The sequence below is a fragment of the Seriola lalandi genome, unplaced genomic scaffold (assembly GCF_002814215.2).
Source record: "Seriola lalandi dorsalis isolate HSWRI2012SDOR001 ecotype SW California unplaced genomic scaffold, Sedor1 jcf7180002054825, whole genome shotgun sequence".
NCBI classification, from domain to species: domain Eukaryota; kingdom Metazoa; phylum Chordata; class Actinopteri; order Carangiformes; family Carangidae; genus Seriola; species Seriola lalandi.
Window position 1 is genome coordinate 187,246 of NW_019525378.1, and position 17,280 is coordinate 204,525.

Below are 17,280 nucleotides of genomic sequence, written 5' to 3' on the forward strand. Positions count from 1 at the left end.
GCTTCTGCAGCTTTCCAGCGCTACCACACATCAAACTGCAGAGCTGGTTAAGCTGAGCAGAGCTGCTGCTTGTCTTTGTTTAAAACTGTGTGAGATGGGGAAGGCTAATTGGACTAATTAGCACCAAAACAAGGCTTGACTGAACAGTCTTTCTGTACCACAGATGTTTTGCCTCTTTTTAGTTGGAAAAAAAAAAAGATGCAGGGAAGAAGAGAGCCTCATTTTCAAGGCTAACCCAATTTGGCATTATTAGACTCTGTGCAGTCACAAAACGGGCGGGTAGACATGCTTTTGATGTACTGGTGCTTAAAGTGACCTTTGCCACAATAGCAGGAACCTTAACAACTCCAACCGAGCTTCTTGACAGTCAGTAGTTGAGCTCCGCTACTCTGTGGGATGAAAGCTTAAACAACTCTACCTTTTCTTGTCTGAACTGCATTTTTTTCTGGGCTTAGTGTTACCTTAAAATTTTTTGAAGTTTCCAACTGTAATCCCAAGACCCTGAGACTTCATGAAGGCTTTATAAAAACTTCATAGAGACCATAGCGTGCTACCCCAATTTAGATCCATCAGGTGGAGTTTGGGCAAATACGGCATGTAAGGCCTTGGACTCTATGAACACTATTTCATTTGTACATGCAGTATATATGTGAAGGCTATTCCCTTACGTGATACATAAAAACAGTCAGTCAGAGTGTTGTGCTGAACTCTGCTCCTCTGTTGAGGAACACGAGGATCATCTGAGGATTTTGTGTCTAATTTTTATCATTTGCTGCTGCAGTGCTTCGTATTATCAGCCTGAAATGAGTCCTCTTTGCAGCTCTCACATTGCCTTCTACCAACAAAAAAAGTAACCCAGAGGCTTTTTGGTAAGTATCCCTATCTTGAAAATCTTACTAGCATGCTGTAGGCTGAGTGTGGGATAAATATAGACAGTATTTTCCATTAGAGTGGTTTATTATAATATAAAAGACTAAGAAGCTTTCGCAGATCTTGTGAATATTTTAATATGAAATTTAGACATGTTGCTGCAAAAACTTCTTTAGGATATTGCTTCATTTTCAAGACCTCATTTATGCACAATAGAAAGCAATAAACCAATAATATAGCATGATATAGTCTCAATGCATCACTATAGTGGTGTAACAGTGTTTTCAGTCATTTTCTACTGGTATTAAATACTCTTCACATGCGTATGGATAAATGTAGCTATCCATAAAAGAGGAGGAGGGCAGAGATATTATCATCACTCTAAACTCTGGTGTTCTAGCACCTTGTGTGGATGTTCTGGTCCTGAATATGTAAACTAAAATACACATAATGACATATGTAATGATATGCTCCTTTCCTTTGACAATAACACTAGGTTACTACTGTAGCTCGTTAGCTGGGCATGCTAATGTTTGCAGCTTATGTTACAACAGATAAAATTACAGTTTCATCCATTCCTTATACTTTTGCTCTTGTTTTTGGACAGGTGATAAAAATGGCACCATCCTCCGAGCTGTTAAGATACAGAGTATTGCCCGTTTTAAAGCCCCATGCACACCGATCTGTGTTTGTGTTTTGGATGCTGTTCAGAGTGCACTATATGTTAATATCCAAATAATATATTCATATCTGTTTACATCCCACGTCTCTGTGATGTGAAACCATAGCCCATAGGCCACTGTCACATAAGCACTGCAAATCTTGTCACATGACCAGCCACCCAAATGGTAAAGAGAGCTTTAAAAGCTACTAAAGAGGTAGGACCCAAGAGCTCTTGGGTAGAGGCCTGCAAAAATAACTAATAACTGACTAACTAATAACTAGTAACTTTTCTCTTTGGTTTTGTGAAATAACCACTTTAAAGCATTCAGTGGCGAGACTAGATCCAACTGTTGGTGTATATACATATGTATATATTTATGTACGCCTATGTATATGTAAATAAGTGTGTGTATATGGGTGTGTGTGAGAGTATATATGTGTGGATATAAAGTATATAAATATAAAGTTTTATGTGGTTGTTGACGTCAGTGAAGAGATTGTCAGAAGGATGAGTAATGGGACTGAACAGTTTATGTAAGCTACAATTCATAGCTCAGCTCTGTTGGTGTATAATGGCTATAATGGCTGTTGGTGTATAATGGTTAATGGCTGCTGTCTTCAACACCAGATACAAAGTAGGTTCCTCTAAACCAGAGCCAACAGGATCTGAATTTTGTTTTAGAAAAATCAAGTCGGTAGGAACAGTTTTATTCTAGGAATATTACAGAATTATCATTCATTCCTACACAAACGACCACTTTAGTACCGTATATCCTCAATGGTGATACTTCTACCTTTATTTAAGAGCTGATGTTCTTCTTGTTAAGTTACTCTGCATAACAATGATGTTAATTTAGAAACCTGGCCACAAGTGTCAGTTCGGTCCAAATTTAAAATCAAATTTAATAATGTTTTTTAATCTTTATAATAAGGTTCAAACGTCCAACAATAACCATCAGAAATCTTTGTAAAGTCACATCAAAGATCACATTATGGACCGTTCAGAACCAATTTTCCCTTGGAGCTGTGCGTGTGTGTGTGCGTGCGTGCGTGCGTGCGTGTGTGTGCGCCTGCGTGTTTGAGTTGCTAGATATTACTGACCTACAGTAAATCTAAAAAGATGTGACACTTAACAAATAATGCTATTGAGTAAAGCATTTCATTTTTCATGAAAATGTAAGTGGCAAATGATATAAGATGGTACACCTGGTGATGTTTTTTTTTGTTCTTTTTGGTTTCAGAGAACTGATCGGCCTGTATTTTGTCAGAGGATTAAATCACTTTGTGTGCTGTCCTGTCTAATTTACTGACTTGTCCTTTTTGTTAATGAATATCTAGCACTAATAGCTGCTGTAGCTATTGTTTTGACAGTCCTGACACGTCACATCTGTGAGTGAATTTAGCATAAGCAAACTTTTCTGAGCAATTTATCACATTTAATATATTAGACTTCCAAGGCACCTGATATATGTCGTGAAAGATGCATAGTGCAAACTTCTGTTTAGATACTGTGTGTGTCCCTGTAATGTCGCAGTAACAGCACAAACTGTTACAGTACATTCTTCATACTTACTTGACAGATTATCTACATGACAGGACATAAAGGACATATTACTGACCATGTCACAGCAATCAACTAATAATACATGGACCATTAAATTCAACAGGACAGGACACTGAACAGGACATGGCACAAAATGACCCCATCCCCGCTGTGCATTTTGTTAAACTGCCTGCACCTGAACTGTAGCTTTGTCTTCTTGAGAGTTATTGTCTTGTAGAAGCAGGATTACAGCCAAATCAGATAAAACAAAGCCTCTGCCACAAGCAGTCTTGTATGTGCTTGAGTGAGTGTGTGTCTATGTGTGTCTGCAAAGGACACAGCTGAGTTCCAGCGTAGGATGTGTACTAGACTACACTGCTCACCACTGCCTCTGCTCCCCGCTGGATCTCTCCTGTACTTTTAAGCAACGTTTCGTGTTTGAGCCCGAGTGTCAATGACAGCCCACCTCGCACACTCACAGCTGCAGTGTAACACGGCCCAACCTTGCCTCCAGCTGATAGCATTGTAATAATGAAAAATAAATGCTTGGGGTTTGTGCATGCCTGGCTGCTTCTTTGCGTGCATGTACACATCTATGCGTTCGTGTACGACTGTTACCTCGTCTTGTATTAATTCTGCCGTGAACCAGGGTGAGCTTGTAGGTGTATTTGCCCTGTGGCCACGATGCATCCATGTTAATGAGGATATAAGGATTCCCATCCTTCCAAGGTCATACGCACTGTAGGAGCACTACAACTAACCCTCTGCATCCTTTTTCCATATGCTCTGAATACGACCATGGGCAGTCACATACTAGATTGACCTCGTCACATGCGTGGGTTTCTGTTTGTGCACATATGTATACATGTACCGTAACCTACCTGCAAGCTCAAGGTGAGCCAATCCCTTTCACCTATGTGCTCACCAGTGGTGTTTAACATCTTAAATTTTATGTAACAGGGAATGAACTCATATTTAACCCCAGTGGACATCACATAGTCCAGATATCTGTCTCAGTTAGATGGTAACAGCATGTCCTTATACACTGTCAACAGCAGCTTTGATGCTGCGTTTCCCTTTCCAGACAGCATACCATTAAAAGAGAGTTATACGAGAAGACGGATACCACCCGTCCGTGTGCATGTTAACTACAGGGCTACAGCCAGAAGCCAATTAGCCTAGCTTAGCACAAAGACTTGAAACAGGAAACAGCTAGCCTGGCTCTATCCAATCTGTCGACAAAAACTAAAATGCAAAAACAACATGTTGTGGTTTTACGGGATATTAAGTGTTTGACTATTTCTTGGCTGGGAGTAGTTGCTAAGTAACCAGCAATGACTCCAGTCAGTTACTGCGCTCGGCCAAAAACTAGTCCATCACTTAAGTCCCGACGGAAACAGTGAAAAGTTCTTTATACCTCATTTTTAGTACAGATTAAACAAATGAGATATAACTTTATAGGTGCTTGTAAGTGGATTGTTTTAGCTATGCAGACAGAGCCAGAACAGCAGATTCCCCCTGTTTCCAGTTGTTATGCTAAGTTAAGAGATGCTGGTGGTGGCTCGGTGTTAATTGTACAGATATGACAGCTGTATTGATCCTCCCTTCTAACTCTTTGAAAGCAAACAAATAAGCATATTTCGCTGAATGTTGAGCTTTAAGCTCCAGGCTACATGGCATGGCAACAGTCCACTGTGTTACTATGAGCTGTTCAGTTGCCAATTCCGAGTTTAAGTGTAAAAAAAAAAAAAATTCCTGGCATGGCTCTGTCCCTTCCACAGTTGTGTTGCTGCTGTATGGCTGCCTCTTTAAGCCCTCCAGAATGCTTCCAAGGAGAGATTGCCATGCTTGAGCTAATCTCAGAACCCAGAACCAAATCTTGCACTGTGGCAAGCTACTGGTTGTCTGTCAGGAGAGATTCTGCTCCCTCTACCTTAACAACCAAGCCAACCAAGCATGACCTTCTCTCCTTCAATGGACGACCCATATAAACCAACAGTCTCTGCTCATGTCTGCTTTTGTCATTCAGTCCCCTCGCAACTCTGATAGGAGGGATGCAACACGAGTCATAAACAGGGGCTCAAAACCTTTCCCAGTATTTGAATTGTTTTTCTACCGAGCTCTCTGTTTCTTACGGCTGTAGCTGGAGCTGAGGCTGATTACCGACGCTAAGTGTCCAGTGGTGCTGGTGTCAAAGCTGTATGATGTGAAAACCAGCTAAACAGGTAGAACAGACTGCAGGGTCAGTTTGGGAACCATCTCAGGATGCTGTAGGGATGTATTCTGTCGCTCAAGGACACTTCATCAAAACAAGCCATATGTAGTAGCTTGAATCTCTATGCCGTACGGTTGAAGGGCGTTTTCCCTCGTCACTGTGACAGCCTGATTAGGAAGTACTGGATACATTTGTTCAGGAGCTGTTCTGCTTCGGTTTATCCTGTTAAGAGGAGGTGAGCAGGATTGATGGAAAGGAGGCAACCAGTGGACAGCCGGTTGTTCCCCCACAGATTGAGGCAGTTCTTGGACTTGAGAATCATTATGCATGTAGATGGAAGAAGAAATTGAGTCCAAGAATGCGCCTAATGTGTCCATATTACTGACGTTAAGTAGATGCAACGCCAAACAGATATTGAGCTTCTATCTTCCAGGTGCATTCATTCATATGTATCCAGTCTCCAGTCTGCAGGAGAGGGAGGACTGCATGCAGAGACATTATACACGAAGCATTATTTCTCAGCGCCGGATAACAGAGTCTGTTTCACACAAGCAGATCTTAGGTTGTGAGTAACAGGCCCTGCAGAGATGCGGATTATGTGAACTGAAGGCTTCGACGCATCCCTTCCCCCAAGTCTCTCCACACACTCATATGATGCACATGCTGCCCGCTGCCCTTCGATACCACAGCCTTCATTTTTCTGTCCATCCCACACGACTCGAGCACGGCTCACTTTTTCTCGACTCCCTCCGTTCGCACTATCATCAGTGTAAAATACCTCACCCCTGCAGACAGAGACAGATGGAGAGAGCAGCACCAGCCCCCTGCTCAGCTCCAATGATTTATGCCACAGTAGCAACGACCCACACACACACATTCTCACTCACTCTCACACACACACACACACACACACACACACACACACACACACCTATGCATTCACGCATACAGTATGCATGTGATTATATATCAGCGGACAAGATTGCATGTATAAATATGCAAGGTCTCGCTTGTGACACAGAACTGAACGCAGGACTGAACCTGTCTCATGTTAATGTTAAATGCCAGAGCTCCAGGGCTTTTTAAAAGGACATGTGCATCTTTGAAGCAGTGACAACAGAGTCTGACATCATTTGTCCCTTTCTATGACAGTTAAAGAGGAACAGGCTGCGGGCACATTCGTCCTCCTTATTCCACCTGACTGAGGTGTCAGGCTTAAAAAAGCTATGTTATACTACAGCTACAAGAACGGAGTATCAGTTGTACTTCCTGTTAAATGCCAACCAAGCGAGCAGAGTGAATTTTTAAGGGTAGATAATGAACGTACAACGCTGCTGCAGAAAGCGAGAGTGAGAGGAAACAGTCAGTAGACATGTTTGTGTGTGCGCGAGGGTGTGTGTTTGTTTATGCCGCTTTGTGGTCTGGGGCTCGGAGCTGTTATCGTGTTGCAACAAGGACATGCTTGCTGTACATGAGGCAACGATTTGCGAGTAAGGTCATTGTACACGCTGTCCTCCTCTCATCACCCCCTCCCTCTAACCACACACACACACACACACACACACACACCCCATCTTTTTAATATTAATTCTGTTGTGTAGAGGGATGGGGAGGGAGGGGGTGTGGGGGTGGGGCTCAGGAACGTGGGGTTGGGATGGGGAGAAGGGTGGTGGAGGGCGGGCAGGAAAGGGGACCGTGGATGGAAAGAAGCAGTCAGATGGCAGACAGGTAGAGAAGAGGGGAGGAGGGCTGATGGAGGGGGTGAATGGAGGGATGGAAGTGGAAAGGAAGAGAAAATAAGGGAGGTAGAGCAGTGGTGGAGGGGAAATCGTTTATCCTGCAGCCCAGGTAAGGGTGACCTGTTTGTCCCTGTCGGCCTCTGTTACTCCCCTGATGTCTCTATAATAGGCCTGTGAAGCAGGTAGACACGACAGCACAATGCAGCGGCCCACAGTAGCAGAGGCTCTCAGGCACGCTTAAGCTCCATTCCACCCTGATAACTCTCAGGAATTCGCAGAAATTTCACTAAATGAATTAAAAAGCACCATTTGTTATTTCCAGTGACTTGTTTTTAACTAATGCAGCTTAAAGTAAAAATAAAAAAATTAACAGTGAAACACAAACTCTGTAGAGCAGCTTCCTCTGCTGCCTGCATTTCTGAGTCAAGTGTGTTGTTTGGTGGAGTATTGTTTTAGCCATGCCAGCGGCATGGTGCCAGGAATGCTAATTGGTTGTGCGGTTGTTGGATGGTTGGACGGTCAACCACTTTGGTCCAGACTGAAATATCTTAACTATTGGATGGATTGCCATGAATTTTTGTGCAGACATTTATGGTCCCCAGAGGATGACTCCTAATGATGACTTTTCCACTAGTGCCACCTGGAGGTTACTTTTTTTTTTGGTGAAATCTCAACAAATACTGGTAGGATTGAAATAAAATTTGGTACAGACATTCATGTCTCTCTCAGGATGAACCGTAATAAAGTTGGTGATCAGAATTGTACTTGTGTTTGGTCATTAAGAAAATGTTCCAGACGCAGTCCAGGTACAGGATGTGTACACTAAGGACTATGGACTATGGACTTCACAGTCAGTCAGCAGGATCAAAGTAGATGTGGGCCGGGCACGTGACAGTGACTACAAACTAATCTGCATCTGCCCAGTCCTGGCCCAGATGCAAAAACGGTACATAACATAATATAAATGTATATAAACGGTTTCAGAGCCAGAACCTACGATGGCTCTGGGTCAGCATGTTGTAGCAGCTGGTTTTTTGTTAGTCTTATCTCCCAGTGAATGACTGTCCAAATACAGGTGCTGTGACGTCACGTCAAAATATTTCTATCTGTTTAATAGCAGAGAATTTTCTTTCTGAAGTGTCATTGTTAAGTTGGGCCACAGCACCTCAGGATCAAAGAACAGGAGCTTCTCTCCAGATGTACAATTTTGCACCACAGTTCAACAATCACACAGGGAGAAATCCATTGTAAAGTAAAAATGTCAACACTCCATGACAAACGAACTGCTTGCAATCCACTGAACACCACAGATTGACGACTTATAACAGTGTAAGAGTATTCAAGGCTGGATTTTTCCTTAAGGCAGTAGCTATAGATCTAGCTGGAACTTGAAATAAATGTAAGCCAGGCAGCTGGGTCTCTTTGATTTGTCTCTCTGCTCACTTCCACCTCCTGTTTTCATTTCACTCATCGTCCCCTCCGCATGATGCAGTAACGACGGCCTCCTCTTCGCTTGATAGAAAATCACCTCAGTAAAGATCCATTTCATTACTTTGATTTGGAAATAAAACAGAGCGCAGCAGCAAAGTTGGAAATGAGCGCAGATGAGAGGGAGAGAACGACAGGGTAAGAAGAAAGAAAGACGAGAGGATGGCTTGGCCTAGAGCTATAGAAAGTTGTAATAGATGTTATGTGAGCAGCAGGAGAATAAGCATGTGGGCGTTTATATGGAATTAAGACTTGGTAGTCATTGCTATATTGTTTAAGACTTTTCAGCTTTTCAGAGGATTGCATTGTTTTTATCAAATTACATCCCCAAATAATACACATAGATGTATAGTTACACACATCTAAAATGGTGTGAACTGCTTATCAAGTAGGCCCGTAAAAAGTTTCACTCAAAAACAGTTACAACAGGGAGAGGTTGATGAGGGAATTAAAATACTTTATATTCTAAATTTAGAAATACATTTATACATGGCCACTGACATCAAACAGTTGTACTTTCCTGATATGCAAGAGTGGACCTTACCTCATCATAACTTTCATTTAAAAAACAATAAGGGGCAGGAAGCAGAATATTAGCCTACATACACACACACACACACATCCACACACACATACATATATGTGTGTGTGTGTATATATATATATATATATATATACACATACGTATATATATACGTATATATATATATAGCACTAATAGAGCCAAAAATGACAGGTGAGCTGGGAGCAATGAAAGGATACTTCTGCTCCAATATGCGACAAACCCCTCACTGTCAATCACCTGGTGACATGTATCTGCCTATGTCCCACCGTACAGTCAGACAGGAGCAACCTGTCAGTCTGGCCTGTGAGTCAGACACTAAACAACCCAAGTACAGTAAGGACCATGGTCATAACATATATCATCATAATAAATTCATTCATGACAACAATCTCATTAAATAATGACTTTCACTATTTAAATTGTTTAAAATAAGGAAAGAGCTCAAAAAGATCCTTAGATATATTGGAAAATAAAATGATTTGGTTTCTTGTCGGAGCCAGACAAGCTGTCTCTAGTCTTTATAGTAAGATGTAATAATTGTCGCTGGCTGTAGTTTCATGTTCACGTTTTTGAACAACAGGTCCCCCAAATATGTTGTTTGTTACTGCACTTAAAAATGACACGTAGAAGTATCTGTTAAAACCGTTGAAGCACAGTGGAAAGATAAATAGGTTTTGTCATTATGGTTAAACCATCTTTTTTGGCCACTTGGGAGCAGTGTAAACAACTTAAGAATCACCCTTTAAGCTGAATAAAACAATTGCAGAAAAATCAATATGTGAGTTTAAGTAATTATTTACAGTTTTGTGCAGCTGGGAACAAAAAATTATATGCATAAAAATGTAGGTTGCCTCATCCAAGCAAGTACAAAATGAATCTTATCTGTCCAGCTACGAATCGACAAACATTTATCATTTCACAGGTTCCACAATGAAAACAACTGATCCATCCCTGGAGAGCTTTGGGTTCACATTTTATGTCAATAAGAATCTAACTGGGGTGTCTTGCTAAGCTAATTTACCCACGCTGCATTTCACCGCTACATTCATAGCGGCTCTTTCCAGAAATGGTTCATGTGAATCGGCTTGTCTTCACTTATTTTCTGAAATGTTGTAAGTTATACTGCAGATTCAAGTATTCTCTGAAGGGTTTCCCATCGCATGGGTGAGTTCAAACTGGCTGCCAATCGAACAAGGTCAATTTTGCAACCTTGTATTATCTCCACTCTATATGTTGTCCCCTCAGAGACGGAGCTTCAGCTTTAGAACAATACGGTGCATTGTTCCTGCAGCCTATGAAGCATCTTTTGTTTCACAGTAATATGGCACTTTGTCTTACAGCCTATGAAGTATCTCTGGTTTTACAGTAATCTTGTCTTAAGAAGCTCCTTCACAATAATATGGTACATTGTTCTTTCAGTGTATGAAGTGTGTTCTGTCATTTGTTTAATGCTGTGCTTTGGAGCTTGCAAGACAAAAAAAGTTGTTTGTATGTACATCCTGGAGGGGAACTGTAATGCTACCTTTGTAGATCAATAAAAACCATTGTATTCTAATGTATTCCACTCACCATTCTAATCCATCCTCTCCTATTAGCAAACATATGGGCATGCTGACTGCAATGGCTGTTATGTAATTAATAGTCATAGTGGGGCAATTAAAATTGGGAGGCTTTATGAGCTTGCTGATTAAGATATTTAAAGCATGAAGGACCCAAGGCTCTCATTTTTGTGCAAGTTTCTGCGTATCATCTTGTTTATACTCGTTTGCTTTTTGTTTCCTCTAGCAAATGTGTGTTTGTGTGAAAAATGAGCGCTGCCTTTGTGTTTGTGTGTGATGTGAGAGTGCGTACAAGGCGAGGAACAGTTTTAACACTTATCCTTGACTTTTCCTTTACCCGCTTGCAATTAATTACTGCCCAGAATAGCAGCCCTGGGATCAGCTGCTATGGAAATGAAAACACATCAGTGTAAATGCACAGCCAGCTGACTCTGAGTGTTGTTGTGCAGAACACTGAGACCCTGCACCGCCATCCATTTGCAATGACAATCATTATCGCGTGAAAGCAGTGGTCTCCAACTCTATTCCAGAGGGGATGTGTGTGTTCACAGTCCCACAGTAATCCATATTCACTTTCTTAATTGGTTCAATTAGTTCTCTCAGATACTGTATGAATTTTACACTCTGCCTGTCCCCAGATAAAGTCCAGTTAACGTATTACTGGGCAGAGGTTACAAATTGGGTTCCCAGTGGTGAGGCTTAATACACAGAGGATTTGAAGTCATTTATGTGGTTGAGTGGGCTAAAACTGTATTGCTGACACTGTAATGAGGGAACACAAGCATCTTGGCCTCACCGTTTAGTCATATGCAAGAATTACACTCATGGGAATTCACACACAGGCACACACACTCACACAAACATGCCATATCAGCCACAGATAAGTACACAATGGGAGGTAAATACTTGTATAATATTATCACGTTTATAAACACTAAGTCGCCCTTTAATCTACTTCACACTCTTTCTGTGGGGGTTTTGTATCTGTACACCCCTGCTCTCTCTCTCTCACACACACACACACACACACACACACACACACACAAATTCTTATTAAATCAATGTTGCCATGTGGACTAAGCGATTAAGTTAGTGGCATGCTAAACTATGTGACTTAATGGTCACTCTCCTTTAATGGCTGAGTTAAAGATACTGCACAGCCTGGAAGTGGAGACCTGAAAGATGTGGATACACACACACACACACACACACACACACGCATACATCGTCAAACAAATGAGGCAGTTGCATTACAGTCCGTCTAGTGAATGGAGAGCGCGTATTGATCTGGAGAAGCTCGTACATCAGTGTGGTTGGGCAAAATGCCATTAAGGTGGAAGGGAAGTTATGCAGACATATACACACAGGACAGGACACAAACAGGCTCCCGCTGTACTTCCTTGTTTACTCGTTAAAACTGTCTTACCATCTAAAGTTTATTCTTCATTGCTCATATAGCTTTCTTTCCTTGATTTCATATCCTCTTCCCTTTTATCCCCTTTGTCTTTCAACTACTACTCTCCCTCTCTTGTGCGCAGATAGGTGTCCAGCTCAAGGTTTCACATGAAAGTGACTGCACAGTAGAGTACAGTGCAGGCGACAGCGGTGCAGCTGGCTGGATGTGGCTCTGGAGAGCGTCCCGTCTCTCCTCCACCATGCTATTTGTGGGGTCTGACGGGCAAACTGGGAATAGTAGGATGATTCAGCGCTACAGGGTCAGGATCTATGATAATGTACCATGGGGAACATTTCCATGTAATGAACACAGTACGTCTTCTTTAGAGGCCCTCTTGAGGAATGAAGATGAGGACACACAGATAAAGAGGGACGAGAGAAAAGGGTGATGAAGGGAAATTTCAAGAAAGTGAGCGGAGGGGACAGAGGGAAAGGAGAAGGAGTGGAGGAGAACAGTGGAAACGGCAATAATGAGAGAAAAAATTTAATGGGAGAGACGAAGTAAAAGAGAAAGAGATAATGTTAATGCAGTACAGCCGGCAGTTTGTGCTCCCTCTGCAGCACTTGTGAACACTCCTGGCTATGTTGAGCACTTGCTCTTTCATATCAGCCTCCTGCTGCTACTGTAAAAAGAGACATTGAGAGAAGGAGTTTTGAGCGCATGTGTTCTTGTGTTTGCGCGCGTATGTGAATGCACGTCTGCAAGCCCTTTTTGTTGGGAAGCTAATAACAAATTGTCATGCTGGCACTTGATTTGTATGGATAAAAAAGGCCATAATGAGCCCCATAATGCCAGCTATTTAGTGCGCCATTCGAAGCAAGCTGCCATGTCTGTCAATCACAGGAACTTCCAAGTCTCTCCGTGACAAGCCCGGGCTTTTTGTCCTGAAGTCTTGAACAATAAAGTGATACAGCGATGACAGACATGCACACACGCCCAACTCGCAACCCTCCATCTGTTAAACATTCATTATTCTCCTCCGTTGTCTCGCAGAGAGGAAACTGCCATGAGCCACAGAGCCAAACCAGCCTGGACCAAGTGGTTCCCTCTTTTCAAGTCCACTGCTGCTGGAGCCCGTTTCACATGGCACACAAGTGTGAAATTGGTGAGTAGATTACATGTGAGCGCTGTGATGTGCCAGCAGCTGGTCCATCGTTACAGGTCAATACTGATGAAACATGGCTGATAATGTGTGCAGTGAGTCTGTTTTTTCGCTCATCTGCACAGATTTGACACTAGTGACTCTTCTTTTTGGAAAGAAATTGTATTTATTGACAAAAACCCATTATAAAAGACTATACAGTGTAATTTCCCCATACATTTTCCACTTGATTCATTTTTATTCTTTGTTCAAACTGAATGTTTTTACAAATAAGACAATAGAAAACCATTATTTCTGAATTATACACATTAATTCAGTTTTCAGTGTTGCTGTTATAGATCCCTGATCTCTTATAAATGTACAAAAAAAATTAAGATAATCGTCTTATAAATACCCACATCATTGGCTCATAATGGAAGTTTAGCCCTGGCTTGACCCATTTGCAGCTCGCGGCTAAGCAATCAAGGAACCAATACAACGCCTCACTGCCCTCTGTCAATACACCTGGTCTGACCTATTGGCTGAGGTGGAGAGGGGAGCAGATCCATAGCATTGACAGCCTCCCCCTTCTCCTCCGCTCTCTCATTAGATCCACTCTATTAAACTCCTTATGCATCTGTCTGTAGGCCGTTGGCTGGGCGCTGGGAAACAATTGGAAAGCCCTGCTGGCGGCCGGTGAGCTCGACTACGACTGAGAAACTGACTGAGAGAGAGCTGAAATGCAGCGCTTACAGGCTGCTGAAGACACTAAGGTATTTTGAAGGCAACAGTAGAAATTGTCCTTGATTAGGGACAAAGTGTCTGCATGTTGTTGTGTATTTGTGCGGCACTTCTCTGGTTTTTAACATATGCAGTGAAAAGAGCAACAACATGATCGTAAGAGCAGATAAATATTTCTCCAATGGTGTTGAAGGATATTTTGGGGAATGCACTTATTCATCCTTTGGCAGTAAATCTCTGTACAATAAATATGGAGCAAGTGGCGAGTTGGCTTTGCTTGGCATAAAGACCAGCAATGGGGAAACAACTAGCCTGGTCCAACTAGCCTGGTACTTAAAGATCACTTATTAACATGTTACATTTTAATTTTCTAATCCATCATTTTATTATTAATGAAGTAATAAAGTATTAAAAACAATGTTCTGTTTTAAAGTAATATAATAAGAAATTGTGCAGCACATCTACATAAACATAAACATTTTTTTTTTTTTTTGTACGAATTAAATGAACAAAATATGATGTTCATTTGTAAGTTTCAGGTGTTCTGATAGGTGGATTTTGTTTGTTTTCGACAGAATCAGGCTAGCTGTTTCCACTCTATATGCTAAGCTAAGTTAAGCTAAGCAGCTGGCTTTAGCCCTAGATTTAAGACGGATATCCCCCAGACCCCGCCACCCCCCCGTTAGTTTTTGAGAAATAACATGACTGGTGAATGTTAATTTTGTTTTCTGTGTGTTTGCATTGTACAATATACTGTATCTGTGTGTGTGTGTGTGTGTGTGTGTGTGTGTGTGTGTGTGTGTGTGTGTGGCATCATTCAGGGGTGGAGTTTAGGCGAATGGGACTGGGTGACACAGAGGAGGCTGATGGGTCAGACATGGCCGCAGTCGTCACTCCCATCTTCTTCAGGGAACGCTCATCTGTCACTGAGATGGAGCGAGAGAACGCAGGACGAGTGGCAGCTGGTGGGTCTGAAATTCACAGATGGATAGATAGATAAATAGATAGATTTTTTTAATTGTTGTGTTTTCTTTATCCATGATTTATCCTTCTCTGTTTGCTTTGACAAAACAAATGTATTTCACGTCACGCCAATAAAGGAAATTGAAACTGAAATTGAGAGACTGAGAGATGGAGAAAGAATGAGATACGAATGACATGAAAGAAACTACAAGACAGAGATGAAAGAGGAAGGAAAGCAAAATAGACACTGACAAGAAGAGAACCAGAGCGAGAGCTGTGTTTGCGTTTTCAATTTATTTAAGTATACTTAAGATCTGTGCTGTACACTTAGATTCACATTAGTTAAATCCCTCATTGCTATTCAACTCACACACTCAGCTTTTTATTAGACTCTAGAGTAAATGACATCCATTTACTTTCATTACATTGGATGAATGAAATGAAAACTATTACTCGGTCTGTGCAGAGATAAATGCAGTTGCAGCATTTGGCCTGTAGGGGGTCATGGCAGTGCAGCGAGCTGCAGCAGGTTGAGCAATGACTGCAGATTTGTTGCAGCTTGATGCTTCTCATCATCACACACAGGGAGAGAGAGCGAGAGAGAGAGCACAGGCGGCAAGATGCTACAGGCCATATTGGGAATTCTACCTTTGATATTGCTCGCATCCAGCTGAGGTTCACCAGATGAACCAGAAGGGGGCAGGGTGACCACACACACACGCACGCACACAAACGCACACAAAACACACAAAACACATGCCCAGACACAGACCCCCACCAGGGCTGACATTTGCTGCTAAGTGCTGCAATGGCTGGTTATTTATGTTGAGAGGGCTGGTGATGGGGAGAGTTCAGCAGGTGGCTGCATTACGCTGTTTATCAGACCGACGCAGTGGCATTATCACTTCATGAGCCAGGCTACACTCATCTTTCCCCTTACATCTGTCTTTCTGTCATCCTTTTGTGGGAATGTACCTTCTGCCTCTCCCTCCTCGCTGCTCCTTGTGTTGTGAAATGCCTCCTGACTGCTCTTCCCTCTCCATTTTTCTCCCACAGATGTACACCAGCCATCTGGGTTCTTGTAGGGCACGTCTAAGGCACTAGTGGTGCAACCAGCCTCTGTTCAAGCCCGGTAGCATTACAGAGTTTATTCATTCATACTGTTTTGCGGTCTTTGACAGCAATGGGTATCATGGCAGGCTGGATAAATACAAAATACCTGCTCAGATTTATTGTGGATTTCTAATGATGAAAAAATTTGTGCTTTAGATGAGTCGGTGTGTTTTTGCCTTTCTGTACCTCCTCTGTATATCTCTATGCTGTGTGCCCTGCTTATTAAAATGCAAGAGTAATTACCACAGAGCACAAATATACATTTCAAACTTACTGCTCTTTTCATCTACGAGTCATCTCATTCCCTGTTTTCTCTCTCTCTACCTTCACCGCTCTCACATCCAGCTGTATTGCCTCCCCCCCGCCTCCCCTCCCATCCTATCCTCTGTGGCATTTCAGTACAGTGCAGGTCAGGAGCTGCAATCTCACCTGTGTTCTGGCTGGATTTGACTTTGCTGTTGGTCTTCTCTTGCATCGCCCGCTCGTACTCTCTCACCTCCTCCAAACTCAGCCCTGTGGGGGAAAGCAAAGTACAAATACACAAATACACACACACACACACACACACACACACACACACACACACACACACAGCATTAGAGTGGAGTATGAAATATATATTAGGTTTTACAGGGTGTATATTTATGGTATAAAAATACAACAAAGTATAACTGCTCTGCTCTGAATGGTTTACCTTGTAAGATATCTAACACATGTAAAAGTTGTGACTGTACGTCTGACCCACCGTGCCATTCGTCGATCCATGCTACTGCCTGCCTGTGGCCAACCAGAAGAATGTCCCGGATGTTCTGAAGTAAAACAAAAGTAAAAGGAGGTGTCACTTCTAAGTGTTTAGCTATGTGTGTGAAATGCCACATCTAGCACGATCTTACACTACATCATTGTCAAAATCATGGAAATGCTTTTTTTGTTATTACTTTAAACAAATGACATCAGGGTTGAGATAAAGGGGAACTTATCTGACATTAGTTGAAACTTATCTAATCGGTATATTTGCGCTAGTCTTTGTCAAAACTAAAACTACATTCATGTAAACACTGGCTTTGCAGTAACAATGCTGGGAAAAGGATGTTGCTAAGTTTTGTTTTTAGTGCTCTCAGTTTTTTTTCATGCTGCAGTGTGGAGGACGACTGTGCTGCAAGTCATTTCTCCATAAGCTCTTTAACTCATTCCATTGAAGAACAGATGCCCTTTTACTGTTTTGTGTTGTAAAGCAACACAGCAAATTTCCTAATAAATCTGACCTAAAGGTGAATTACATAA

The 17,280-nt window shown here is 42.0% G+C and overlaps 1 protein-coding gene across 1 annotated transcript in view; it reads right to left on the reverse strand.

Annotated features, from left to right (window-relative positions):
• Positions 1 to 13,343: 13,343 nt before the first annotated feature.
• The window catches only part of pitpnc1b (phosphatidylinositol transfer protein cytoplasmic 1b), a 15,552-nt gene continuing 11,615 nt past the window's right edge, over positions 13,344 to 17,280 (reverse strand). Inside the window, exons 7-9 of the mRNA XM_087179351.1 lie at positions 16,742 to 16,874; positions 16,426 to 16,509; positions 13,344 to 14,891 (exon numbers count right to left, since the gene is read on the reverse strand). Of these exons, the coding sequence (XP_087035477.1) occupies positions 14,734 to 14,891; positions 16,426 to 16,509; positions 16,742 to 16,874 (375 nt within the window). The 3' untranslated portion in view covers positions 13,344 to 14,733. The remainder of the gene's footprint in view (positions 14,892 to 16,425; positions 16,510 to 16,741; positions 16,875 to 17,280) is intronic.